This window comes from Dromiciops gliroides, chromosome 4 (genome assembly GCF_019393635.1).
Source record: "Dromiciops gliroides isolate mDroGli1 chromosome 4, mDroGli1.pri, whole genome shotgun sequence".
Classification (NCBI taxonomy): Eukaryota; Metazoa; Chordata; class Mammalia; order Microbiotheria; family Microbiotheriidae; genus Dromiciops; species Dromiciops gliroides.
In genome coordinates, this window is record NC_057864.1 from 155,013,670 (window position 1) to 155,039,648 (window position 25,979).

The 25,979-nt window shown below is 45.9% G+C and overlaps 2 protein-coding genes across 2 annotated transcripts in view; both read right to left on the reverse strand.

Annotated features, from left to right (window-relative positions):
- Window positions 1-528: 528 nt before the first annotated feature.
- ACKR1 (atypical chemokine receptor 1 (Duffy blood group)) lies at window positions 529-7,028 on the reverse strand. The gene is made up of 2 exons (XM_044000781.1): window positions 5,214-7,028; window positions 529-4,369 (listed from the first exon to the last, which is right to left on the reverse strand). The coding sequence occupies exons 1-2, from the start codon at window positions 5,232-5,234 to the stop codon at window positions 3,452-3,454; spliced, it is 939 nt and encodes a 312-aa protein (XP_043856716.1). The 5' UTR covers window positions 5,235-7,028; the 3' UTR covers window positions 529-3,451.
- Window positions 7,029-7,170: 142 nt separating this feature from the next.
- Window positions 7,171-25,979, reverse strand: part of CADM3 (cell adhesion molecule 3) — a 43,798-nt gene continuing 24,989 nt past the window's right edge. The window contains exons 2-9 of the mRNA XM_044000780.1: window positions 18,057-18,197; window positions 17,334-17,486; window positions 15,181-15,318; window positions 14,647-14,814; window positions 14,221-14,311; window positions 13,275-13,444; window positions 10,501-10,626; window positions 7,171-9,677 (exon numbers count right to left, since the gene is read on the reverse strand). Of these exons, the coding sequence (XP_043856715.1) occupies window positions 9,559-9,677; window positions 10,501-10,626; window positions 13,275-13,444; window positions 14,221-14,311; window positions 14,647-14,814; window positions 15,181-15,318; window positions 17,334-17,486; window positions 18,057-18,197 (1,106 nt within the window). The 3' untranslated portion in view covers window positions 7,171-9,558. The remainder of the gene's footprint in view (window positions 9,678-10,500; window positions 10,627-13,274; window positions 13,445-14,220; window positions 14,312-14,646; window positions 14,815-15,180; window positions 15,319-17,333; window positions 17,487-18,056; window positions 18,198-25,979) is intronic.

The following is a 25,979-nucleotide window of genomic DNA, read 5'->3' on the forward strand; positions in this document are numbered from 1 at the left end:
AAAGAGGTCTTGGACCAGGGATGGGTAATAAAAGGGGAGAGCCCAACAACCTATTTCCCACATCCTTCCAGATAAACCTCCAAGCCCTAATTAGATGTGGATTGAGGGGGGAAAATGAATGGGAAGAGATGACCTTGGCCTAATGTTCAAAGCTGGTCATCACCATCATTACCTGCATACATATTGTGCTCTATTTATTTGGTAATGTATGTAAACCAGAAAGTAGTGCAGTGGATAGACTGCAGTCCCTGGAATCAGGACCCAAGTTCAAATCTGGCCTCAGACACTCCCTAACTGTGTGTCCCTGGGCAAGTCATTTAACCCTGTTTACCTCAGTTCCCTCATCTGTGAAATGAACTGGAGAAGGAAATAACAAACCAGTTGAGTATCCTTGCCAAAAGAACCCCAAGTGGGGTCACAAAGAGTCCAACAGAACTGAAACCACTCAACAACAAATATAGAAAGCATAAAACATTGCCCACCCCAAAATATATTTAATATCTATTATAAAACCTAGAAGGATTCCCTCATAGGCATCTCTCCAATAAGGGGTGACAGCACAGAGACCCTCCAAGGATCCTCCTTTCTTCTAAGTCCAGGATTGCTCTTTCCATGTTCTTATTTTTCTGAGAAAATTTCTTTTACCAGAAATGCTCAAGATGACAGTGATCAGCTAAAGTCCCTTCAAACTCTAAGATTTCTTATGCTTAAAGGTCCTCAAAAGTGGACCCTTGCAATAATAATAGTTCACATGTACGCAAGAACTTTACATGCATCATTACCTCATTTGATCCTTGTAACAATCCCTGGAGGAAGGTGCTATGATTGACCTTGTTTTACTGCTGAGGGAACTGGGGCTCAGAGAAGCTAAATGATTTGTACAGTATCACACAGGTAGTAAGAATTTCAGATGGGTTTTAAAGGCAGGTCTTCCCAACTGCAGGTCCAATGGTTTATATACCATTTGTTTCTCTAGGGGGAATTCAGAAGAGTTGAAAGTGAGCAGTGCTTTCAGCCTCTGATGGTGCACTCTGGGCTGTATCAATAAATAGGGCCATGGTACTCTAGGGAAAACCCCAAGGAGTGATGGAGAATTGCAGCAGGATTAGTGGAGGCTGGACAATGGGAAGCACTACCTAAACGTGAAAGTAATTAATAATAAGAAAATGCAATCCCATTAGCCATGCATCTCCCCACCACCACCTCTAGTTTAACTAGGTCAGACTTTGAATACGGCAGATTACATTCTAAAATAAGGGGTCTACTAAAGGGAGAGGGGCAGGGGCTGAAGAGATGCTAGAGGGAGGTGGAAAGGGTTGGATGAACATTGGTAAGGAGAGAGGGAAAAACTGGAAAGGGATCAAAGGGAGGAGGTGGGGACAATAGGATACAGATGTAGGGAAGGTTGGGGACCTCTTCACAGCTTGAGCCCCACCTGTCTTTTCCTCCTCTGAAATGTCTTCTCCATTCCTACTCCCCATCCCACCCCACCCCCTCCCTTGGGTTCTAGAACATCTTCCTTATTTCCTTTGGGCACTCAATCCCTCCCTTCAATTTATTAACAACCAATCAGGAGGTAGTCTGGTTGTTGCTAAGCAACAGGAGGTAGGAGATTTGGAAACTACATCACTCCCTCCACCCCTACTCCAAACTCTCTGAACCTGGCATTTTTCAGTCCACCCCTGTCCCTACCCAAGACCAAGGAGAAACAGCCCATTTGGGAAGTAAAGCCAAGTATAGGATATCTGAGGAGATGAGTACATCTGGGTCCAGCCAACTGTTGGGTAGAGAACTTCCTAGGCGCACAACTTTTAGGTTTATTAGAGTTCAGTGAAGGAACACCTTGACTTTCTTCCACAGTGTTTGTTGGTGCTTGGCAGAGGTGGGGAGGGGGTGGGAGTAGTGGGGGAGAGGCTTATCTGGCTTACTAGTCTCTGGGTTCCATGGCGCTCCCTCCCTCTGTAGGGAGGAGAATCTGAACCTGGAAATTTCTTGTTCCGGGTTCAGACATGGACAAGAGGCTAGTGAGCCAAGAGAAAATGGGAAGGAGGCTTTAGGATGTGAAAGACTGGAGAAAAAGAAGAACTACTCTGTGAAGAGTTGACCCCAGAACTTGCATCTGGGGGAGGAAATTTCGACAATTCCAGTTAGAGGGTGGGTCATAAACCAGCCTCCACTAGGTCATATAACTAGCAGTTTCCTTCTTGGGATCGTTCCAGCTCCTCTTCCCCCTTTTTTTTTCTGTATCCATTATCCTTCCCAGAGAGGGCAGGTCAAGGAAATCAGGGAGGGGGAAAAACTGAAAGGAAGTGAAGAGTGAGTGATAATCTCTGACCCCACCTCCTAAGAACAGAAAAGTTAAATTAGGGAGAGGAAAGGGAGAGAAGGCAACTTGGGTTGCGGGGACCTAATAAGGAATTTGAAATGGACACACAAAAATATAATTTAGCATACACACACATACATGCATACAGGGTGACTCCAGCAAAGAGGGAGGCATAATGGTCAGCTCTAATGTGCCTTTCAGTTTTTAAATTGCAATGTGCTATTGGTAGGAAGGATCTTTTGCCTGGCAGTTCAGGGTGGCTAAGAACTTAACCTAGGAGATCTGCAACCAAATTAGAAATGCTTAGGGTGGAATTAAAGCACTTATTGTAGAACAAGGTAAGGAGGTAGCCTAATAGGGATGGGCTCTTGTAGGGTCCCTAATATTCTTTTCTTGATTCTGGGCAGAAAAAATATTGGGAAAGAAAGAAGAGGGATCTGAAAGGAACAAAAGGAATATGAAAGCTCATTTAAAGGAGAATCAGGGGCAGCTAGGTGGTGCAGTGGATAGAGTACCAGCCCTGGATTCAGGAGGACCTGAGTTCAAATCCAGCCTCAGACACTTAACAATTACTAGCTGTGTGACCCTAGGCAAGTCACTTAACCCCAATTGCCTCACAAAAAAAAAAAGGAGAATCAGTGAAATCCTGAGGTTTATTCCCACCATTCCTCCTTCCTCCAGCTTCCCCACTCAATTTTTCTTCCTTCAAGGTTCCCCTGTCACCTAGACCCTTCCTGTCTCACCCACCAAATCAGTCCCCTTGGGAATTCTTGCCTAGGTTTCCCTTCTTAACCCTTAAGGCAATGATCCCAGACCTCAAGGTAACTTTTGGTGTTTATCTGTCCTGCTTCTGGGGTAATCTCTGTCCCAGGAGCTCATGTATAGTGACTGTTCCTCTTCCCCACATCCATAGGCACACCTGATTGGTACCAGCTAGGGAAATGAGTGCTGGTAGGATTGCCTAAGGTGGGATTCGGCCCACCACCCCAGCCAAAGAAGAAACCAGCAGCTTCACGGCAGCACAAACTTTAATGTCAATTGGCAGCAGGGAGAACTGGGACTTGCCTCCCAGGATGCCCAGATGCCAAGATAAGCCAGGGAGGGATGAAAGGGAGAAAGGGAGATTTAGAGTAGGTTGAGTGTAGGGGTTCTGGTGACATGGTGGCAAAACAGTACCAACAGTAATGGAGTGGCAAGGCAGTGCAATACCCCCAAGATCTTTGCAGAGTCTAGCAGGAAATCAAGGGTCTGCTGGGCAAAGCACTCAGTTATCACCAAGGCATCTGACCTTACCAGGGCATCGAACCCCATCGCCACTGCATGAAGCCACCAGAACAGGAACCAGATCCACAGGACAGTAGCCTGTGGCCTTGGTCCTCCACCTCTTACCCACCACACTACCCAACCCCCAACCAGGCCCAGGGGCAAAATGAAGAAAACAGCAATACAGACCACAATGTGGATCACAGACCAAACCCACACCTTAGGGCTGAATGACAAGGTGCAGAGTCCTGAGCTTACATCACTGGCCAGGGTGACAGGCAAGGCCATCAGCAGAGCAACACCCCACAGAGCCAGTGAGAGCTTGAGGATCCAGCTTTGGTGGAGTTTGGGACCCAGACAGGCATGTACACACAGCAGCAGAGCCTGGGCAAAAGCTGAAGCATACCAGAGTCCATGTCCCAGCCAACAGAGGGTGGTGCCTGGGGTAGGGTTCAACCCTGGTGCCAGGATGGGCAAAACAATGCTGAAAAGGGTACTGCCCCCGGCCATCTGTGCCAGGATGGTTCGGCCTGGGCATAAGTGCCAGCAGCCAAGGGGTTTGAGGAGGCCAAAGAGCAATGTTCCACCACCTAGCATGCCTAAGGCACTAAAAAGAGCAAAAAAGGGCAGTGAGGAGCTATCTAACAGGACACAGGAATGGCAAGGAGCAGCTGAGTTCACGTCATCATCAGTATAGTTGAAAGTCTCATTCCATGAATTCCAATCATATTCGGAACCATCGATGGTCCAGCTTTCGATGTTCTGAAGCCTGGATTCTGCCTGGGAAACATACCACAAGGGGCCACTCAGAAAACCTTTTCATTCCCTCTTCCCACCTATATTATGTATAATGAGGAGGTGTGCAGGGGAGAGGGAGGAACAAGTTTTTTTTTTTGGGGGGGGGTGGGAGCTGGGATTAGTAGAATGAGGAAGATGGGTAGAGTGAGCAATCAGCAAGAAAAGAAGACAAAGGGAATAGGGACCAGGAAGAAAATGAGGGGCCATAATAGAATTGGGAGGGGAGGGAGAGGAAGTTCCAAGGGATTCAGGTCTGTCAAAGAGTGTAGGGAATTAGAAGGGCGTTCAGTTCAAAGTCTAGATAAAGAATGAGATATCAATGGTGTCTCCAGGGCTTTGAGCCTGAGAAGAAGAGTAGAAGGGGTAAAGGGATACAAGTAATAAATGAGAAAGCAAACCTGTGTAGAGTGTAGTGATTGGGGTTAGGAGAAAGATGAGAATGAGTGTTAAAAAAGGAAAGGTGAGAAAGAAAATTGAGAAGGGAAGAAAGTGAGAGATAAAATGGGAAGGTATGAAAGAAGGGAGTTAGGCATAAGTGGTTGAGGAGGGAATGATTAGAAGGAATGAAGAGAAAAGGAGGCTGAGAATATAGAAGAGGTAAAAACTAAAGAGGAAAAAGTAAGCAGTTAGGAGGAAAGGACTGATGAAGAAAGGGTGAGAAATAAGGTGAGGAGGGCTGAGGGGGAAAGAAGCAAAGAATGAGTAGGGAAAGGATGAGCTAGAATAAGAAAAGGAGAGAAGTGAGGAGAGATGGGAGTAAGAGTTAAAACTGAGGTGCAAGAAAGAATGGGATGAGGGGTCTTTGAATCTTGGCCCACACACTCACCCGATGCAGACAGTTCCCCATGGTTCTGGGCTGAGCTCAGGGCATGCAGTGTGGGTCAGGGACAGAGTTGCCAGTGTTGGTGTCTGAGCCTCCAAGATAAGGACTAATGAGAGACATCACGCCCCCTCTGTTTAGGACTATAGGGTGGAGTCGGAAGTGGGAGTTAAGTGGCAGAACCTTCAGGAAATCCATTAGAACACCTAGAGCTTCCTACTTTGGCGACATTATTGGCCAGGGATCTTCAATAAGGGAAGGAAAGGAGTGGGGAATGGAAAGTGCCAATTGTCCTTGAGCTGAGTGGAGGGAAAGAAGCTGGGACTTTCCGAGGGGAGAAGATGGATTGGGCAAGGAAAATAGAGAGACAAACACCAAGGGCTCTGGGAAATGGAGTGCCTAGAGATGTCTTGTATCATTCCAGTTCTTTCCAGCTGGTTCTAGGAAAAACCAGGGAGCACCTTGTGAACAAGAGAGCCTGTGGTCTGATGTGTGTGATTATATCAACAGTAATGTATATGTGGCAATACCAGTCTGGGTGTATAGTACTGTGCCTATATGAGGCAGAGGGATGTGAGTGTGCTTATGTGTGGGTGTGCCCCTGTGTATCAGTTTGCGTGGTGTGTCACCAGATGTGGGTGGCTTGAGTTTTATCATAGTTCTTTCTATCTGTGTTTGTTCAATGTGTGAGTGGGAAGGGATTAGAGGGATGACAGACCAGGAGGCTACCCTCAGAGGCAATTTTCCATTTTTCTGGGAGTCCCATGGAATTACTTTGGCTTGAATGTCTAGTTGGGAGATTTAAGAGCAGAGGCTTGAGGTGAGGGGAACTTTTCTTGTTATCCTGTCATCCTGGGGTTATGCAGTGTACTATGTAGTGCCACCACTTCTAATAGGTGGGCAAATGGATGGGCATGAGGAGATGCTATCCTCCCCTGGGGATCATCACCTCTGAAGAAATTACTTTCCTTTTTAGTGGATCTGGTCAATCCAGAGTCTTCCTGTGGTCTCAGTTTCTTCATCCTTTCCTTCATTTTGACTACTTGGTCAGTTCTTGTAACTATGAAATGCTTTTGGTCTCAAGGTTGGAGGGGTCTGGAATATGAGCAATTGGGCTCAGTGGTGTGGAAAGAATAGTAGTTTAAAGGTGTCCAGGAAGTGTCCTGGGCTTTTGGCATGGACCAGTTCAGGCTGCTTAGTTTTAGCCCTGGGGTCTCTGTCCCAGGTCCCTTCTGGGATGTCCATCTGAGGCAGAAAATAGTGGCAGTATGGTGACAAGATGAATTCTGGGAAGGGCATCTTATACTAATGTAGAGTTAGTGGTGTTGGGGGAGGTTTTTTGTTTTTAGTTTTTAATGCAGTCTTTCTACCCAGATGTCTTAGGGATCACAGGATTATAGAAGTCAGTACAGGGAGTCCTAGCTAAAGCTGGGTAGTCTAGTGGTTAGAGTGCTAGACTTGGAGTCAGGAAGATCTGATTTTAAATTGAGCCCCAGATACTTAGTAGGTGTGTAACCCTGGTCAAATCACGTAACCTCAGTTTTCTCCTTGGCAAAACAGTGGTAATGATAAGTCCTACCTTACATAGTTGTTGTAAGGATCAAAGGAGATAATGTATGTAAAATTCTTTGCAAACCTTAGAATCCTGTATGCATATTATTATTATTATTATTAAATGTTAACTATGTCACCCTCCCTAGAAAGGATGGTTTCTACCCCCTTTCAAAATCTCTCCCAGGATTCTTATGGTTGGGGATGGGAAGCTGTGAAGAAGTCACAGCCCCCATTTTTGCTCTTGAGCAGAAAGGACTTAGCGGATATGAGAGAAGAGAAGCAGCATAGACCCTTTCTTCTGAGAGTTATTCTATTGCTCAGGGGGTTATTGTCCTGAGCTCCATCCTGTCCTCCCCCTCCCAACCCCCAACCTATCTGGGCAGTATGAGCAAGACAGGAAACATCCCAATGACACGGATAATCCAGATATATTGAGGGGTAGCCCCTCTGAGATTAGCACAGGAGAATTAGAAAGGTTATAAAGATACACGATCCCCTCCCATCCCATCCCTTCCCCTCCCACCTCCCTAGACAGACACACACAGCACGACAGGCCCCCCCTCCCCCGCCCCCCCGTACAAATATGGCTTCTGTGTATATGGACAGAGTGGTTCAGCTCGAAAGAGTTAGAGTTGTTTGTCCTGAAAGGGGATGCCAGGGATGGAGAGCCCAGCAAGGCTGGGGTCCCAGGGTCCCTTTCTGTTGGAGGGGGATTGGGCCCCTGGTCTGGGTGTGGGGCTGCCTGCTGTGCCCAGCATTGGGAAGATTCAGAAAGGCATTACCTGAACTGAAGGGAGTACACTTTGGCAGGGAAGGAGAGAAGTGGGTTTCCTTGCCAGGTTGCAAATGCCCCTCCTCCCCACCATTCTTATTGGGGCAGCTGGCATAGGCTGGGAGAAGAGTAAGGGGAGTGCCAAAAGGAGCCCTGGGCCTGAGTTGGGGGCAGGCCAGGAGCCCTAAAGCAGTGGGACTGAGCAGGGTGGGATAGGGGTGGGGAGGGTGGTGAGCAGGCCTTGTTTCCATAGCAACCAGCTCAGGGCCAAGGAGGCAAAATGGATGATGAGAAAAAAGGGTGGGGATGCAAAGGCAGGAGACCTCATCCCCAACCCTCCTGGCCCATCAATCCACTGAGCAGTCTAGGGGTGGGGGTAGGGGGCAAGGGAATGGGTTGTAAGGGTATTAGAGGGTAGGTATCCAGGAGAAGCCTGGGGTGTGCATAGCAAGGACTGTGGCACAGACTTAGTGGCAGAAGAGGGGTGAGAAAGTGTGTGTGTGTGTGTGTGTGTGTGTGTGTGTGTGTGTGTGTGTGTCCTCTAGGGTTGGGGTGATGGAAGAGGGGGAGGTGCTGAGCAGAGACCCACCCTGAGATTCCTCTGTTTGAGGCAGATGGGCACTGGGGGGGTGGCGGCATGGTTAAGACTAGGACGGGGTATCAGCCCAGGATGAGGTATGTACCCTAACCTCCCAAAGCCCTTATGTATGCCTTCCCACAGTTACCATCTACCCCCGGGCCTCCCAAACTCTCTTTGTCTTGAAACAGCTCCATGCAGTTAAGATCCTTCTAGGTTTTTTGTTTGCAAATGCTGTTGTTCTATGTGTCTGCTGGGGGTAAGGGGCTTTGGCATGGGATGGCATAGGAAGGGAGGGCTGGTTGTTTTGTAATGCCTTGGAGGGGGTTGCCATGCAACAGCTCAGTGCCTTGGAGAGGAGTTTGGGGCCCCTTTGTCCGGAGAAAGCAGGCTAAGTTTGAGCCCCAGGGCAATTCCTCTCCTACTGCAAACACAAAAGAAGGAGACAGTCTTGCCCTGCTGTCCTTTCCTGGCCTGCCCCATTCCTTTCTCCCAATCATGCCCTGATCCTCTGGCTGTGCTGCTTCTGAAGAAGGGGATAGGGGGAAAGAGGGGATGCGGTATTATATAAATCTTAGTGGAGGTGGGGGGGGGAAGGGAGTGGCAAGTCAGCCTCAGCTGCTCTTTCACTACAAGACTTCTCCCTTTCTGCAGGTCTTGGCTTCCACTCCAGTCTGAAGCACTGTACCCTTGCCTCACTAACTGGTCACCTTCTCTAGTATCTGTTCCTAGTCCCCAGCCCCTTCCCTTCCCTGTAAGAGGGTGAGGGTAGGGATGGGGGAATTGGTCCAAGATAAAGTAGCAAGGCAGACCTCTCCTGTACCATGATGGCAATACCCCTGAGAACTCAAAGGTCCCAGAGCCCACTGCTTCTCATTCCTGCCCAGCTGGTGCCTAGCTACCTCCTTACCTGGAGCCCAAGATAGCATGCCCTGCCCCATTTCTGGAGACGAGGCTCCTGTCATATTAGACTGGGAAAATTACTTTGTTCCAGGGGATGGAGAGTCCTCCGGAGTGGACCAACCCTAATCTCTCCTTTCTTCAGTCCCCTCTCTTCTTTGCTCCTTCATTTTTCCTCTCTTCTTCCTTTCCTCTTCAGTTTCTGCTCTCCCCCACCCAAAGGGCCCCTGCCCCCTCCGGCCTGGACACGGATTTGATTCTGGGATTGTGAAAAATAAAAAATAAACCCAAACGCAGAGAAGCCACAGAAAGGGCCGAGGGCAACCCTCTCTTCCCCTCCCGCCCCACCCCTCCCCATTCCAAACCGAGTACAAAACCTCGCCCAAAGCAGACATTCTGTACAGGGGGGGCGGGCTGGGCTGGGGAGCAAGCGGGAGGGGGCGGCCCTGGGGTCGCTCTGTACAAGTCCGGGTTGGTGCCTCGGCCCCGGCAGGCCCTGGGGTGAGGCCGCCCCCAGAGGGGGGGCCATGATGGACGGGCAGACACCCCTAGATGAAGTATTCCTTCTTGTCATCCCCGCCTGACTGCCCGCCCTCTGCATTGATGATGGCCGTGTCCGCGTCTGGTGCGTCATCTGAGCCTTTGGCCTCATGTGTCAGGTACGTCCCTAGACAGAGACAAGGGCTTTCTCTCAGAAGCAGTTCTTGGCCTCTGGCATACTACCTTGCCAGGCTTCCCCTTCCCTTCCCTCCACCAAAGGCCAGAGATCTTCTCCCCCTCCCCCACTCTCCCCAGCCTCCCCTACATTCCCTGCCCATGCTTTCCTACCTAGGGTTTCTTTTTGACCTCTTGCCTTCAGTGGTGCCAATGCCACGAATATACTTGGACTTAAGAAGCCCGGTTGGGGGTAGGGTGGACTAACTATGCTTAATGGTACAGTAAAATTTCCATGGGCACCAGGACTGACAATTTGATCAGCTTCTACAATCAAGCTACTGGTTAGAGGTAGCATTTGGGAAAGATGAATTTGTAGGGAAATTGAGAGAAAAATAAAAATAAGCTAAGGATATAGAGGCAGGAAAAAAGGAGGAGATGTGGCCGCAAGATGGGAGGGGATTAAAAGATGGAAAGAGGGTTAGGGAGAGAAGAGGGGAAAGGAGAAGAGAGCTAGTCGTGGAAGTATATGAAGGGATGGGAATGAAAAATGCAGAGAGCTTGTGGCTGGCTGTGTATGGCAGAAGCCTAAAAGTAAGGAAAGCATGGGAACAGCAGCTGGTTGAGTGGGCAGGTTTTGTTTTATTTGGAAGATCACCACCAAATTATCAGACTCTATTCTAGGGTTGGCAAGGACAGTGTTGGCAGTGAACTGCTCTTCCCTTTCTCAAAGTCATGGTGGTACAGTAGCCTTGGGTGGTCTTTCCTCCCTCCCCACTCCCCGACCTGGCTTAACCTCTATCCCTTTGACTCCCTTAGATTTGTTACCCCCTAACCTTTGTGCCGGATCAGGTAGTGGCCTAGGATGATGAGCAGGATGAGCAGCAGGAAGACGATGAAGGCCACAATCCCCCCAATGACAGCATGGTAGGTGCTGGAAGTTGAGATCACTGGGCTGTGGTCTGAGGGTGGGAGATGCAGCACCATAAGACTTCACCAAAAATCCCCACAGTTCCCTATGAAACTCTTGGGCTGGGTATGATGAGAGACCCAAGAGTTACGTCAGGGGTTTGGGGACAATATGTTTGCTGTCTGCCCTGGTGTAATATACATTGTGTTAGGGCCCAGAATGCTGAGTCCTGACTTTGGTTAAGGGTCCTGGCTTTGATCGTCATTTACTCTTCTTTCTTTTCTTACTGCTGTGTTCCCAGCATTTTTCATCTTTTCTGATTCTTGCTGCCCTTGATTATCCTTCTCAAATCTAGGCTGATTCATCTAGATGACTTGTTCTAACCTACTGACCTATAGTTCTGAACCTGGCAGTTAAGGAAAGGGTAGCAAACTGATGTGGCAAAGAGAGAGAAGACCTGGGTGGGGGGTGGGAGGGTAAAGTGGGCAAAGGGAGTAGGTATTGGGTCCTCCATAGAAAGGTAACTGTCACTTTATGCCAGGACAGTCTTAAAGTCTTACTCCAGAATAACTGAGATAGAAAGCTTAGGACTCCATACACTCCTAGATCAGCCAAAGGATTTTTTTTTCTTTTTGGCTGGTGGAGCAGTCAAACAGTAACTAGTTTTTCTCTGGAGATGAGGACCTGCCCTGAAAACATGGAGGACGGGCCTCCTGGGCACAGGCTGAGTGAGTGGTTGGCAGAGGTGGCACCATCCTTGGACAGAGTCATAGATAAAGTACCCAGGAGAGATAAAGTACCCAGTCCCAGGACCTGGGATGTAATCAATAGCAGATTTAGTATCACCTCAATTCTGGCTGGGCCAGGCTTTTTATTTTCTTGCCTATCAGTGCAACCTGAGAAGATAAAATGTCTACATTCTGTCTCTCCACTCTCGGCTGGTGAGAGAGGACATGGTTGGTACTGGGAACTTCATGTAGTATAATTTGTAGGAAACAGTCCACCACTGATGCTATGGAATCGATACCCGGTGCTTGGGTCTCCCAGGGTGCATGCTTCGGGGCCAGAGTAATCAGATGGGAGTTATTACTGATTGAATGCTCCTCAGATTCCTTTGGAGCCAATGAAAATAGCAATTGTCCTTGGGAATCATAAATTCCTATGACTGGAAAGGGTCTCAGAGGTCATCTTATTCACTCTCCTGTTTCCAGTCAGGACTCAGACTAATTCAATTCCTCAGACAAAGTAGTGTCTCCCAGAAATGATATTCAGAGAAGGGGAAGTGATAACCCATTTTACCATCAGACTTCAGTGTAACAGGCTGATTAAATCAAACAAGATTCACCTGGCCCTTTGACTTTTCATGGGTATTGGGGAGGCTATCCTCATGGACACAGTCACTTGGGGGAGATAACTTCAAAAGCCCAAGCTCTGTCAGAGTAGGACTGAGGTACTTCCTGGGTAGAGACTTCACTGGATCTCAGTGTGTTTTCCTGGTTCTTGGGGTTATGCACTAGGCTTATCAGTAATAGGGTTTTAAGGGTTGAACCCACCCTATGAGACTGGAAGTCTTGTGACTTTTGAGTACATACAGACTTCTGAAGGCTCTGACCCCAAGATACTCTAGACATCAATACTTTCAGAAGTTCTAAATACTTTCAGTTCCTCTTGCAAATAGTTCAGATGAGGGTTCCTCTAATACCCTGAGAGTATCTCAGATCCTAACACCCTGGTCTCAACTCCCATTCTCTCAGGGACTTCATATGCTGAAGATGGCGGGGGCAGACTACTTGGCTGGGCTCCTTTGTCATTTGGATCTGCCAGAGAAGGGAAAGTTACCCAGATCTGCAGCCTTTGGCAATTGTCCCCCTTAGAGATGCACTTTTGGCCTGTTAAACTACCTGAGGCCTGACTTTAGTCAAGGGTCATAGCTTTAAGCCAGAACCTCTAGGAAAGATGAAGCTATAATCCTACAAGGAGGAGATAAGTCTTTTCAGAAGAAACTTTGACTGTGCCTTTGCATTGTGACTGCTTATTTCCTGTCTCTTTCCTGGACCTAGTTTGTTTAAAGCTTGCAGGGAACGGAAAAGACCATAACATGTACCCCACCCCCACACCCCCACAACCCCACGCCCCCAAGCCCAGTAACATGACTGGCTTGAGGGAGTCGCCTTCTGCTGTGAGGAGGGCAGCTTTCTTCTGACTTGGGAGGCCTAGGGAGCTCCATCCAGGGGATCGCCATCCTTCTTGTCAAGGAAAAGTTTTAGATGATGTCACTTGAAACAACACTGTTGGAGGCAAAAGCCACTCTCCATTCCAACAGGCAGATGCAGGGCACACCAAGCTCCTTCACTCCTCTCTATTATTCCTTCATTTCAGGGGGACCTGCAGCCTAAGTCTTCAGCACCCTCACAACCTAGTTCCTTCTTAGATTCCATTCTCAGACCTATTATTGGAATGGCTGGGAGGAATTAGAAAGGTGAGTACATGGAGTAGAAGAAGGCTAGGGATAAGACCAGTGGGGTTAACCTAGGTGGCACAGTGGATAAAGCACTGGCCCTGGATTCAGGAGGACCTGAGTTCAAATCTGACCTCAGACACTTGACACTTACTAGCTGTGTGACCCTAGGCAAGTCACTTAACCCTCATTGCCTGGGGGAAAAAATAGGGGTTGGAAAGAGTGGAATGAGGAGGTCTCACCACTGACGTCAAGGGTGTAGTAGGCTATGTGGCTGCCCATGTTGTTTGAGGCTGTACATTGGTAGACACCGCTGTCACTCTTGTTGAGAAATGGAAAGATCAGGGCACTCTCATGGGTCATCAGCAGTGGAGGCTCGATGCCCGTCTTCACCCACTCGTACTGCTGGGGGCTGTGGAGGCAGAGAGATCAGAGGGCTGCAGGGAAGAGGAGGTTGAGGAGCTGTAGGAATAAAAGCCTGGGAGCAGGAGAAGGTCAAGTTGTCATAGAGAAGGGATTCAGGATGCTTTGGGGAGATTGGCAGCATGGGGGAAGGGAGGGAACAAGCATCTAGTAAGTGCTTACCCATGTGCCAGGCATGTGCTAAGTGATTTACAAATATTATCTCATTTGATCTTCATAACAACCCTAGGAGGGAGGCAGGCATGGCAGCTTTCAGGGTCTGTGGCAGCTGATGGGGGTCTAAAAGCTACCTAGAGATAGGGAGGCAGTCATTGTGTGAGCAGAGGAGTATTTCTCTTCAGGATAGGAAGACATCTCCTACACACACACACACACACACACACACACACACACACGCACACACACACTCGGGTCAGGGTGAGCAGGAGTGGACACTTTTACCACCTACCTCATAGATAGGTTTGTGAGCAAAGGGCTTCCTAGTCTCGAAGCACTTTTACATATATGGATTGCATTATTGCTATTGTTAGCTTGAAAAGTCTTATAATGGATATAAGTGCCCCCTAGAAATAGCAAAAGCAAAAGTAAAATCGTAGCTTTTGCTCTGTTGCTGTATCCTTGTAGAGAAAACATCGAGGATGAAAGGGTTTGTCAAGCAAGGCCAGAGAAATTGGTGGACTAGGGAGGCACTGATGATGGGGCCTGTATGTCAGTTTAAATATGGGTAATAAGGTGGGGACTGAGGGACCAGGTACTGGTTCTTACATGGGATTGCCGTGACCTTCACACTGCAGCATCAATTTCTCGCCTTCTCGAGGATGTTGGGGATATGGCCTAATCATTGCTGTTGGTGTGTCTGTAGAAGCACAACTCAGGTCAGCCCCAAATTCCACACCTCCTCTCTGAGACTCACCCTCAACCCCTGCCTCAATTTCCTTTGACATCTCGGTATGCCTCAAAATTTCCACTTTAGTATGCCTCATGAGCCTAATTAAGTCCTGTCCCTCTATATTGCATTCGCTATTATAACTAATTCTCCTCTACTGTCCTCCATTTCTCCACTGGTCCTATCCCACCATCCTTCTCCCCATGTCTTTTCATTATTGCCCTGCCCTCTCCCCAATTCCACTCTTGCTTATCTCTGGGTCTCAAATGTGATCCATGCTCCATCTTCTCAAAACCAGTACGTACAAAGGACCTCAATCCGCTGAGATGTGGACCTGTCCATGTCTTGCAGAGACTTATGCTTTACAGAGCACGTGACATCAACTCCATCATCTTCCCGGGAAACCTGGAATTCCACTGAACTGCTCACTGTAAATGTTTTGTTGTCATCCTCCTGAACCATATTTGGTTTCCCTATAGTAGAGAAAACATATATAAACACACACGTACAGAAGACAGAGTGAGCCATAACATTCTCACTCACACACACACACACACACACACACACACACACACACACACACACACACACACACTATATGGGTCCCACCATAGATGGATTGAAATTGTAGTCTCAACACAGAGAAATCTTAATAAAGACATATTCAGACACAGAGTACAAACATACATCATTATGCACATACATGAATATGCATATGGAATATCTGTTATTCTCCTTTCTTCCTATTTGCACGTGGGCATCACTCACCTGCATATATCCATACGCACCCTTACATGCTTACACATCAACATAATATGGTAGGAAGAAGGAGTACTCACCCTTGAGTTCCTGGTCACCCTTCTTCCAGCTTATCTCTGCAGCAGGCTTGCTCCCTTTCGACAGACAGGTAAGGCGGGCTTTCCCCTTCTCCGGGATTGCAGACACATAGCCAGTGATTTGGGGCTTCTGTGGGATTCCTGCCATAGATTGGTGGGGGTATGGCCAGGATAGGAAGGAGAGGCACTATGAGTCTAGTTCTAGCCCTGTCACTCCCTGTACCTGGGGAATCTTACTACTGAAAGGCAGTGTGGTGTAATGGAAAGATCAATGAACCAGAAATCACGAGGCCCAGTTCTGCCACTAATTGTGTGTGACTCTGAGTAAGTCATTTATACTTTCTAATGATTTTTTACTTGAATCCTGTGATTCCAAGATAGTTTTGGATAGGCTATCTCACACATGTAGGACCAAGGAATCTCTCTCTGAACTCCAAATTATAAATACCAACCTGAGAGTAATACCATTCATCTGAAAAGTCAGCTATATAGCCTCATTACCAATAAGGGAAAGCCAGGGGTGGAAGGACTAAGACAGTTTGGGAGTCTGCCAGTTTGGCCCAGAGGGAGGCATGACTCCACAGAATTCTTCTCTTTGAACAATCCAGATTCTTTCTCTCAAAACACTAACATGGATCTCTTACTAGAAAGAACAATGTCTCCAAGCTAGGAACCTAAAGAATCTACCTCTGACACAATAACTCCTAAGAAGTGAGAAATCTGGGTTTTTCTTTTTTTTTTTTTTTCCTAGCCCCAGCTCTCTTACTAACTAGTAGTATGTCCTGGAGCAAGTAACGTGACTTCTCTGGCCCAATTCCTAATCTATAAAAGGAGGAGGTTGCATTAACAGATTTCTAAGTTCCCTTTTATTTCTAAAAAAATATGCCATTCAAATCTATGACTCCTGAGTAAAGGCTGGGCTTCCCTCTGTCTTCTTCTGTTTCCCAAATTGAGTAGGTTCTGATAGCAGAAAGTAGAGTTGGCCTAAGGGAACCTTGGAAAATATTTCTGCACTGGCAAGTAGGAATGGGCATTAAGTAGGTAGAGCTATAACTAGAAAGTCATGTGCCCTGGGCAAGTTCAATTAATGTGGGAGGAAGGGAAGTATGGCTTGGCATAAGAGAATACTTGGGAATGGAGAAAATGGTGTTCCGGTATGAGGAGAATCATAGGGTATCAAAGGCACTTTGAGCTCATTTGTCTGCAAGAAGAGCTGTGAATTCCTCCAGGGAACTTTAAATCCCAGCTGGTCTACTCCAGGTCTCAGGGATGCCAGAAAAAGGGATGATCTATCCCTCACAGAGCTCAGCCCAGGTCCTTCCAGTGCAGCCAATAATCTCCAAACCCTTCAACATAATTATTTGTATGTTGTCTTTCTCCATTAGAATGTGAGCTCCATCAAGGCAGGGACTGTATTTTCCCCTTTCTTCATACCCTCTGAACTCAGCACAATGCCTGTCACATAGTAACCCCTTAAAAATGCTTGTTGAATGACTAATTGGAGAAGAGATAAGGGATGCAAGGTGGAAAATAGGGGAAGGTGGTCTTTGGGAGAGAGGTGATAGTACCAACACCCTAATGGGTACAGAGATTAAGTAAGGGCAGTCATACCACACAGCACAGGCTATTGGAGGACCATGAGGTAGTCAAAAAGCATGTTGACTAACAGACAGGCATATTAGGATAGAGCTCTACTGGAAACAGTAGGGGAGAAATTGTTTCCTGGATGTTAGTTCCCCAGGACAAAATCTTGGTTGCCTTGCTCTAGTTAAATCTCTGTATACTTAAGTGGTCCTCAGATTGAAAATTTTTTGGACCACAGCTCTTGTACTATGAACACTAGAAGGAGAACAAAAACACCTAAATTCTAGTCCCCATTCCACCATTAAGCACCTACACAACTTTGAGAGACTCATTTAATTCTTTGTGCTTTAGTGTTCCAATCTGTCAGATGAGAATTAATAGAATTTACCCTACCTACCCCACAAAGGGTTGTTGTAAGGATCTAGTGATATAATGTATGTGAAAGTGCTAAACAAACACAAGACAGAGAGGGAAGGATGGGTAAGGGAAGAGCTTGATAGGGCTGGAGAACTGGGAGAGCTGGTAATCTAGGGGGAACATACACTGGGGAGATTGGGATTTGAACTCCTCACCAAGCACAGTGACGAGAGACTTGGCTGTGCGCACAGGCATGGTGAAGATGGAACAGGTATACTCGCCCTCATCTGCCAGGGCCACCTTGCTGATACTGATGGTCAGTTCATTAGGGGTGGAGCGCACCAACTGGATCCTATTGTCTCGGAGTGCTAGGGAAAAACAGGACAGTTGGAAACCATGTCCTCCCCCACCCTACCCCAAATTGTGCTCTTAGCACTTTATATGTCTATTTTCCTTCCTTAGTTTTGCCTTATCATCATTGGGAAGGAAGGTGAGGATGGGGAAGGGAAGGTGTTGCCCTTGAACTAATTTTTGTAAAGGAGTCTTCAAGTTCCTTTCTAGGGCCAAGGGATATGATGATTCGAAAATTATTCAAGCAAAAGCTGAAACCAAAAGTCCAGATGAACTTGGTGGGATCTTGTTCAATTCTGGATTCCTGAACAGACCATGGAAATGTAATCAAATCCTTTTCAGAGTCCTGTAGAGTGAGGCCACTCTCTAGAACCATACTAGACCATGCATATTGGGTAGTCCTTGCCAGACTTGCTTCTCCAGAATGAGAATAGAACGTGTTCTTCAAAAAAAAAAAAAAAACTACTGGATCACTTTTGTTTAGGGGTCCCCAGAAATGGCTTACTTCACTTCTCTTCCTCTTTGCTCTCTAAAAATCAATTCCATCACCACCTTACCCAAGGGCATGATAACCTAGAAGATAGTACCTCTCTTCTCCCCAAAGTAGAGAGTCTGCTGAGCAGGGTTCGACCACTGTAGGGATGAGGAATCTGGGTCTTTCACTTGGCACTTGAGTTGTACGGTATCACCAGCCACTACTGTCATATCATTTGTCCAGGGCTGACTTTCTGTAGGAACAAAGTAGGATGAGTTTTCTGTACATACCAGAGGCCCTCAGTTTGGGGGCTAATGCCCAACCCTCTTTCCTCTTTCCTCTCCCTTCAGCAGACATCACGCCATAATCTGTTTCTCTTGCTTTCTCTAGGACAATCAGGATGATAGAAATGTAGGGCTTGGGACAGAAAGACATTTTTTTGTTGTTCTTCTCTTTCTCCAGGGATAAAGACAGAGGAGACTTTGTAAGGGAGGTATAGGAGAGGAAGTGAAGCCTGGATGTTAGTGCCCTGAAAGATACATTTGTTGAATGTTTGCTGAGTGCCAGAATGGAATACAGGAACACAGACACTCACCGGGACAGACACGCAGAATTTGTATATACAGGTCTGGGCACACCTTTTCTTTCATGTTATATACATTGTTGTACTACCTAATCTGAAAAAAAATACATATCTTTTTCTCTGTGTCCCCTTCTCTTACCACTTAGTATAACCTTAGTATAAGTACTGGGACCAGGGTATCTGGATGGGTCTCCAAAGTCAAAGGAAACAAAAACCAACCAGGAAAATGCCTAGCTCAGATGTAGATACACAAAATATTTTAGTTAAAAGATAGTGTTAAAACTATTTAACAAAAGAGCAAATCGGAAAAGAAAGTGTTTTTTTTTTTAATTTCCCTAACAATGACCCTCTAAATTACTCCTAATTGGTTCCCAACACCAGTCTTTTAAAACTAAAATCCTCTTTGCATATTCCACTCAACATCTTTCCTTCCCAAATCAAGCACCCTTAACAAAGTACATTTAAAAGTCATAGAAAAGGGTTTTCCCCAACTACCTGAGGAGAATGCATTTCCCATAGCCACCTTAAAAGGGCTGAGAACTCTTAATCCTAATGGCACTGACCAATCCCCAGTATGACTCCCAATCCTCCAAGCACTGATTTCTCAAACTCCCAGTTTTAGCCTCTTAATACTAACTAGCACTGATTCCCTAGACCTCATTACTGACTCTTGACTTCCCCCTTCCCACTCCCTATAGTGCCAAACTCTTGGCCTTCTACCACCATATTGACTTCTACAGTATTTTCCCCCTCACCCCACAATACTGAACACTAAAACACCAATCCCCTCCATTCTCTATGGAACTGATTTTTATCTTTTGGGGGGGGGTGTGGGGCGTGGTTGCAGGGCAATGAGGGTTAAGTGACCTACTCAGAGTCACACAGCCAGTAAGTGTCAAGTGTCTGAGGTTGGATTTGAAATCAGGTCCTCCTGAATCCAGGGCCCAGTGCTTTATCCACTACACCACCTAGCTGCCCCTCTACTGATTTTAATCTTGACAAAGAATAATGGGGATGAGAGAAAGAATAAACATTTATATAATGCCTATTATGTGCCAGTCACTGGACAATTATCCCATTTGATCTTCACAGCAACCTTGCTGGGTGGGTATTATTATCCCTAGATGAGATAACAGAGGGAAACAGTGTAAATGACTTGCCCAGGGTCACACAATTAGTCTGAGGCCAATTTGAACTCAGGCCTTCCTGACTCCAGGCCCAGCCCTTTGGTCACCTAACTGCTCCAGGACAAGGAATTATTTTTCATTTGTATTTAAAGTTTTGAGTTCCAAATTCTTATTCCTCCTTCACTCTCTCCCTTTACTCCTCCCTGAAACAGTAAGCAATCAGATAAAGGTTATACATGTGCGATTATGTAAAACATTACCATATTAGTCATTTTGTATAAGAAAACTTGAATAAAAGAAAAAAATGAAAGTGAAAAATAGCTTGCTTTAGTCTGTGTTCGATCAAAATCATCCCCCCCCCCCCCTCCCTTGGAGGTAGAAAGTATTGTTATGGATCCAGCATCCCAGAAGTTCTCTGGGGTAAATCAAAGAACCTTCTGCTTGAGAAACTAAACCAAAGGACAGACACATCTAAAGAAGTAAGTGGCACCAGATTGGAACTAAGTTAGCTCCAGGACCCTCACCCTTCATTCCAGACTTCCCCACCCCCAAGGAGATAAGATTAGGTGTGGCTGCTGCCTTTGTGATGTGAGGAGGAGGGAGATGGTTTGAGAGATCTACAGCGGCACCTCACCCAACTCCCTCAGTCACCACCAGTGGGGGATGGTCCTCCCCCAATAAGGGAACTTTCCACAGTCAGACGATTACTTCATCAGATCAGTATGTACCTCTATAAAAGTATCTGCTCTTGCTCGAGGAGATAGGTATCTCAGAGCCTAGCCTCCGTGCCATGCCTTCTCCCCAAGAGAAGTCCAAGGATTTCTCTCTTGGTTTCCTTTCCCTAGCACCCTAAATAAACTATTATTTTATTCTAATTGTATTTGTGTGCAAGAGGGTGTAATTCTTTAAAGAGGAATTCCTAAGGACCCTAAACCCTTAACCCTATCCCAAACCCCTACCCCTATCTCAAACCCCCACCTATTCTCCCCATAACAATATGCTTTATCATTAATCCTCTGGGATTGTCTTGGATCATTGTATTGCTGAGAATAGTTAAGCCATTCACAATTCTTCATCCAACTCTATTGCTGTTACTGTGCACAATGTTCTCTTGGTTCTGGCCACTTTACTATATATCAGTTCATATAAGTTGTTCCAGGCCTTTCTGAAATCATCCTGCTCTTCCTTTCTCAAAGCACAATAATATTCCATCACTATCATACCACAGCTTGTTTAGCCATTCACCAATTGATGGGCATCCCTTTGATTTGCAATTCTTAGCCACTGCAAAAAGAATTGCTATAAATATTTTTGTACAAATAGGTCTCTCTCTCTCTCTTTCTTTTTGGATGCAATGAATTAGTTTAACCCAACATTGCTCTACCCTGCACTAGCTCCTGCAGTAAATCCCTTAAGAACCTTTCCTCCTCTCCCCCCTCCTTCCTTACACTAACTGACCTTTTTCCAAAAAGATCCCAGCTCTATAGGTTTAACCTCCCACTGGCACTGACTCCCTGCTGTTTTAGTCATACCAACTACTCTTCCTTAAACCTACACTTGCACTGGGAGCTCTCCTGACAGAGGGGAGGGCACCAAGTCCCTTCAATTTATATAAGCACTAAGAATTCTCTATCTCCCATGCTGTCCAGTAGTTCATAGTTCCCAGGACCAAGTTTCTATCTATCTCCCTGTGGCTTTTATCTTGTACCCTTCTCTATTGGGAATCTGAGACTTTCATCCAGAAGGGAAGTCATTTAGTCTAATGTCCTCACTGCCAAATCTCAGAGAGGTTGAGTGATTCCTCAGCATCTCATGGCAAATTAATGGCAGAGTCATGAAACCCAGGTCATTATCACACACACACACACACACACACACACACACACACACACCCCATACCACACCACACCACACCACACCGAGAGCAGACTGCCTTGGAACCCTGAGATTTAGATAGTGACATTTTATTGAACGAACTAGCAGGGAAGAAGTTAGAAGTCTCAAATGCCCCAAGTTCAACACTTCCAAATTACAAGTGCTATTTCCTAGTAATAATGCGCCAACTTTTGAATATTAGTTCTTCACTCCTTAGTTTCTCTAGAAGAAATCTCCCGGGGTTATGGTTTTGTGAGACTCAAAACATCCTCAACATATCCTCCCCTGGAATTCTTTCCTTTACAGTAGAGGTGTCAAACACATAGATAGCAGGCAGCCAGCAACACTCCAGAGAGCTGCCTGAACTAGATTAAAGTGTAATTGGGAAATGTTTAACAAGATAAATAAAAATACAATAAAGCATAGAAAATATATTTTGAAACAAATGTCAATATGCAACCTGCATAAATTCTTATATATGGATTTGTGGACCCCATTTCTATTTGAGTTTGACACCACTGGTTTCCAGGGGTAAAGAAGCCTTTTCTATTGGAGTAAGGGGAAGAGAGAGAAAAAGTGAAGTAGGAGGACAGTGGCATAAAACTCCCCCCCTTTTTTTTTTCTGGGGGAATGAGGGTTAAGTGACTTGCCCAGGGTCACACAGCTAGTAAGTGTCAAGTATCTGAGGCCGGATTTGAACCCAGGTCCTCCTGAATCCAGGGCCAGTGCTCTATCCACTATGCCAACTAGCTGCCCCTGGCATAGGACTTTCAATGTCAGGGAACTGAAGTCCTGGGAGTGGAGCAATGAGTCAGAAGGCTGAGGCAAAGTGACTGAAGAGGTGAGGGAAGGAACAGGAAGGATATTGAAAAAGATTGCTATAAGGGAACTTGGGCAGAGCCTGAATGTGACATTACTGGCCATGCTGTCTGAGTCAGTCCAGACTTTAAAGCTAAAGAACTCATGTGATGGGGTCAGGAGTTCCAAGTGCTTAAATCTTAATGCCTTTGAGGAGATAGAAAAAAGAAAGAATCTCTGCCAGAGCTTACCCCTAGGCACACTGTGCCTCTAGTGCCGTGCCCAACCTTAGCTGAATCATAACAAAGGGGCAAATTCTTTAAGATATCAAATGAGAGATGATCTTTCATTAAATTTTTTTGACAAGTAGAAGGAGGTTAATTGTTTTGGCCATAGCTTGTATTTATTTATTTGTTTGTTTGTTTATTTTTAAGTAGGGGCAATGAGGGTTAAGTGACTTGCCCAGGGTCGCACAGCTAGTAAGTGTCAAGTGTTTGAGGCCAAATTTGAACTCAGGTCGTCCTGAATCCAGGGCCAGTGCTTTATCCACTGTGCCACCTAGGTGCCCACAGGCTTTTAATTGTAAGAGTTTGAAGGGACCTCAGAAATCACCTAATTCAAAATGAGAACTTGAATAATTTGCCCAAGGGCATGTAGCTAGTTAGTTGTTTAATGGAAACTAGAAACCAATTTTCCTGACTCCCAAACCAAATCTCCTACTTTCACTTCATTGCTTAAAATACCAAATCACAGATTCTCTGGTGTTTAAAGAACCACAGAAGTCATCTAGACCCTAGTTTCTTAAACTTTGGGTCATGACCCTATATGGGGTCATGTAAATGAATTTGGGGGTTGCAAAAAATCTGGCACGTATATCTATTTTATATACCTATATACTGGGGGTTGCATAAAAATTTCTTGGGCAAAAAGGGGTTGTTAAGTGGAAAAAGTTTAAGAAGCCAGGATCTAGACCAAGCCCTAGTGGAACAAGAGTTCTTGATAGCATTCCTGAAAAGTAGTTATCCAGTCTTTACTTTGAAGATTTTCAGTGATTTCGGAACTCCTCACCCCCCAAGTCCATCTGACTTTTGCACATTTCTAATTCTTAGGATGCTTTATTAATGTCCATCTTAAAATGTGCTGCCCAGAAGCGAACACAGTATTCAAGATGTGCTCTGATTAGAGATCATTGCCAGGTATAGCCAATACAGGTAGAGCCTGATTACGCCATCCATCATTCTGGACACTAATTTGGGCTAAGAGCTTCTTATTCATGCTATTGACTCATAGTGACCTTGAAATCCATTAAAACCCTAGATCTTCTCCCACCCCACCACCTTGCATCACTTCCACCATTTTGCACTTCGGCAACTGATCTTTTGAACTGAGGTATGACTATATTTATCTGTGCTATACTTTGTCACAGGCAAAACCTGAACTCAGTTCTTTCTGAATCCAAGAATAAGATCTGTATTTGCTACACTCTGATATCTGCATTATCTCCCCTCCTTTACCTTTATCCCTTTCTCCCAAACTCACATTTAAATTTTCAGTGCTCAAGCAATTTCCTAATATATTAAATTCTAGTTGAAATTGTCTAGGTGGGGGCAGCTAGGTGGCACAATGGATAAAGAACCGGCCCTGGATTCAGGAGGACCTGTGTTCAAATCCAGATTCAGACACTTAACACTTACTAGTTGTATGACCCTGGGCAAGTCACTTAACCGTCATTGCCCTGTGCAAAAAAAAAAAAAAAAAAAAAAAAAGAAAGAAAAAAAAGAAATTGTCTAGGCATATTTCTGCTTTGGTACAGGAGAGTTTTCTTTTTGGTAATGCCCTGTACAAGAGAATTACAAGTCGGGTTCTACATAAAGGTGTGTGTAACTGATTGTATCTTATTTATCCAGTTTTCATTTGTTTGTTGTTGGTTTTGTTGGGACCAGACCTGAGGTTTCATAGAGGGCTACCTAGGGTACTGAGAGATCCATTAAGTTTTGTGGGCCCACAGCTGACAGGGACTTGAATCCAGCCTGGCTAGACCTTTTTGGATCCTTTTTCTGTAAGCCAACATATTAGCTGTCCCTCCCACCTTCCTGTCATTTGCACACCTGGCAGGCTTGTCATCTCTATGCCTTCATCCGAGTCATTGGTAAAAAAGTAATGAACAATAATGGGTCAACTATATAGATCCTTGAGTTGCTCCAGTAGAGACCTCTCTCCAAACTGACATCGATCTTAGATTATTATCCTTTAATTAACCCAATAACCTTGTGCCCTGCGCAGCTGGATGCTTAGTGAAGACGTTGTAGGTGGCTCTTTTCCTCCTGCACGTTAGTCTTCAAAGAGACTCTGGGTAAGAGATGGAGAGGGGAAAGGTAAGAAAGAAGAAAGAAGCTTTACTTCAGGTTCACGGCTACTAAACTGCTGGGAAGAGCCAATCATCTTCAAGACCTTCAGTGAGATCATTGGTTGCTAGGCAGATTCTGGTAGTCCTACCTCCTTAAAATCTGGAGTAATGAAACTACTAGGCATTTCCCGCCAAATTCGGCTGCTTGAGTTTAGCAGGGGATGAAGGAGTGTTGAGGGGGGTGAGGAAGGGGAGCAGGAAGGGAAGAAATGAGGAGACAGAAGAAGGAGGGAGGAAGAATGGTGGGAGGAGAGGGGAAGATGGTAGGGAAGAGGAGTAAGAGATGTGAAGAGGCAGAGGGAAGGAAGATACCTGGCAGGGATGCAGAAGGGAGTTGAAGAGAATGGGAGAGAAGAAAAGAAATGGGAAGTGAGGAGAGAGAGGGGCAGGGGAAGTGGGAGACATGACGCAGAAGGGAAAGAAGGACATAGGCAAAGAGGAGGAGATAAAGGGAGGCAGAAGTGACAGGAAATGAGGAGAGAGAAGAGGTGAGGAGATGGCAGAAGAATAGGGATTTAGAGGCAGGGGGTAGAAAAGGAAGATATAGGCCTGGAGGGGAAGGAATGGAAAACAGAAAGAGAAAGGAGGAAGAGAAGGTGAAATATAGGGACAGGGAGGGAGGTGGGGAGAGAGAGAGAGAATATCTTGGGGTTAGGAAAGGACCAGAGAGCACTTCCTTTCCCCTCTGCCATAAGAATTTTTTGTCCTAAATCAATGTAGGATTGATCATTTGCCCTGTTCTTAAAGCAACTCAAGGAAGAGACTATATAGAAAAAGGGGTTGGAAAATGAGTAGGAGAGAACAGGTTATGGGAGAGGTACAGGATAGAGAGAGCAGTAAAAAGGGTCCTGGGGGTTAAGCATGGGGATCACAGAAGAAAAACAAGTCAGGCAAGAATCAGGGTCAAGGGTGAGGAGGGAAGCAAGGGGGAAAGAACAACAGATCACTAGACAGCTTAGCTGAGGAAAGGAAGGCTAACTTTAGTGAGTGTCTGGATTTGAAATATGTTTCTATCTTTTGCATCCTTGAAAGACATAGTACTGGGACCAACTGAGGTCTGCCCTAAGGGTCAGGATGATATAAGAAAAAATCTAGAGTCATCTCAATCTCTATTTTCCATCTTCTAAAATACGAGAGGTAAAGGTAATCGATTTCCTACTTGCTCTTGCTCAGTCTGGGAGTGGTGCCCTGATGGATATTTAGGAGCAATATGAATGTGTATGAGTAATATGATGGGTATGAGTA

Bases quoted from the DNA above. Each gene is read 5' to 3' on its own strand.
- ACKR1 (XM_044000781.1), bottom strand. From the start codon at position 5,234: ATGGGGAACTGTCTGCATCGG. The intron at 4,370-5,213 runs GTGAGTGTGTGG...TATGTTTCCCAG, and splicing joins TGGGGAACTGTCTGCATCGG to GCAGAATCCAGGCTTCAGAA.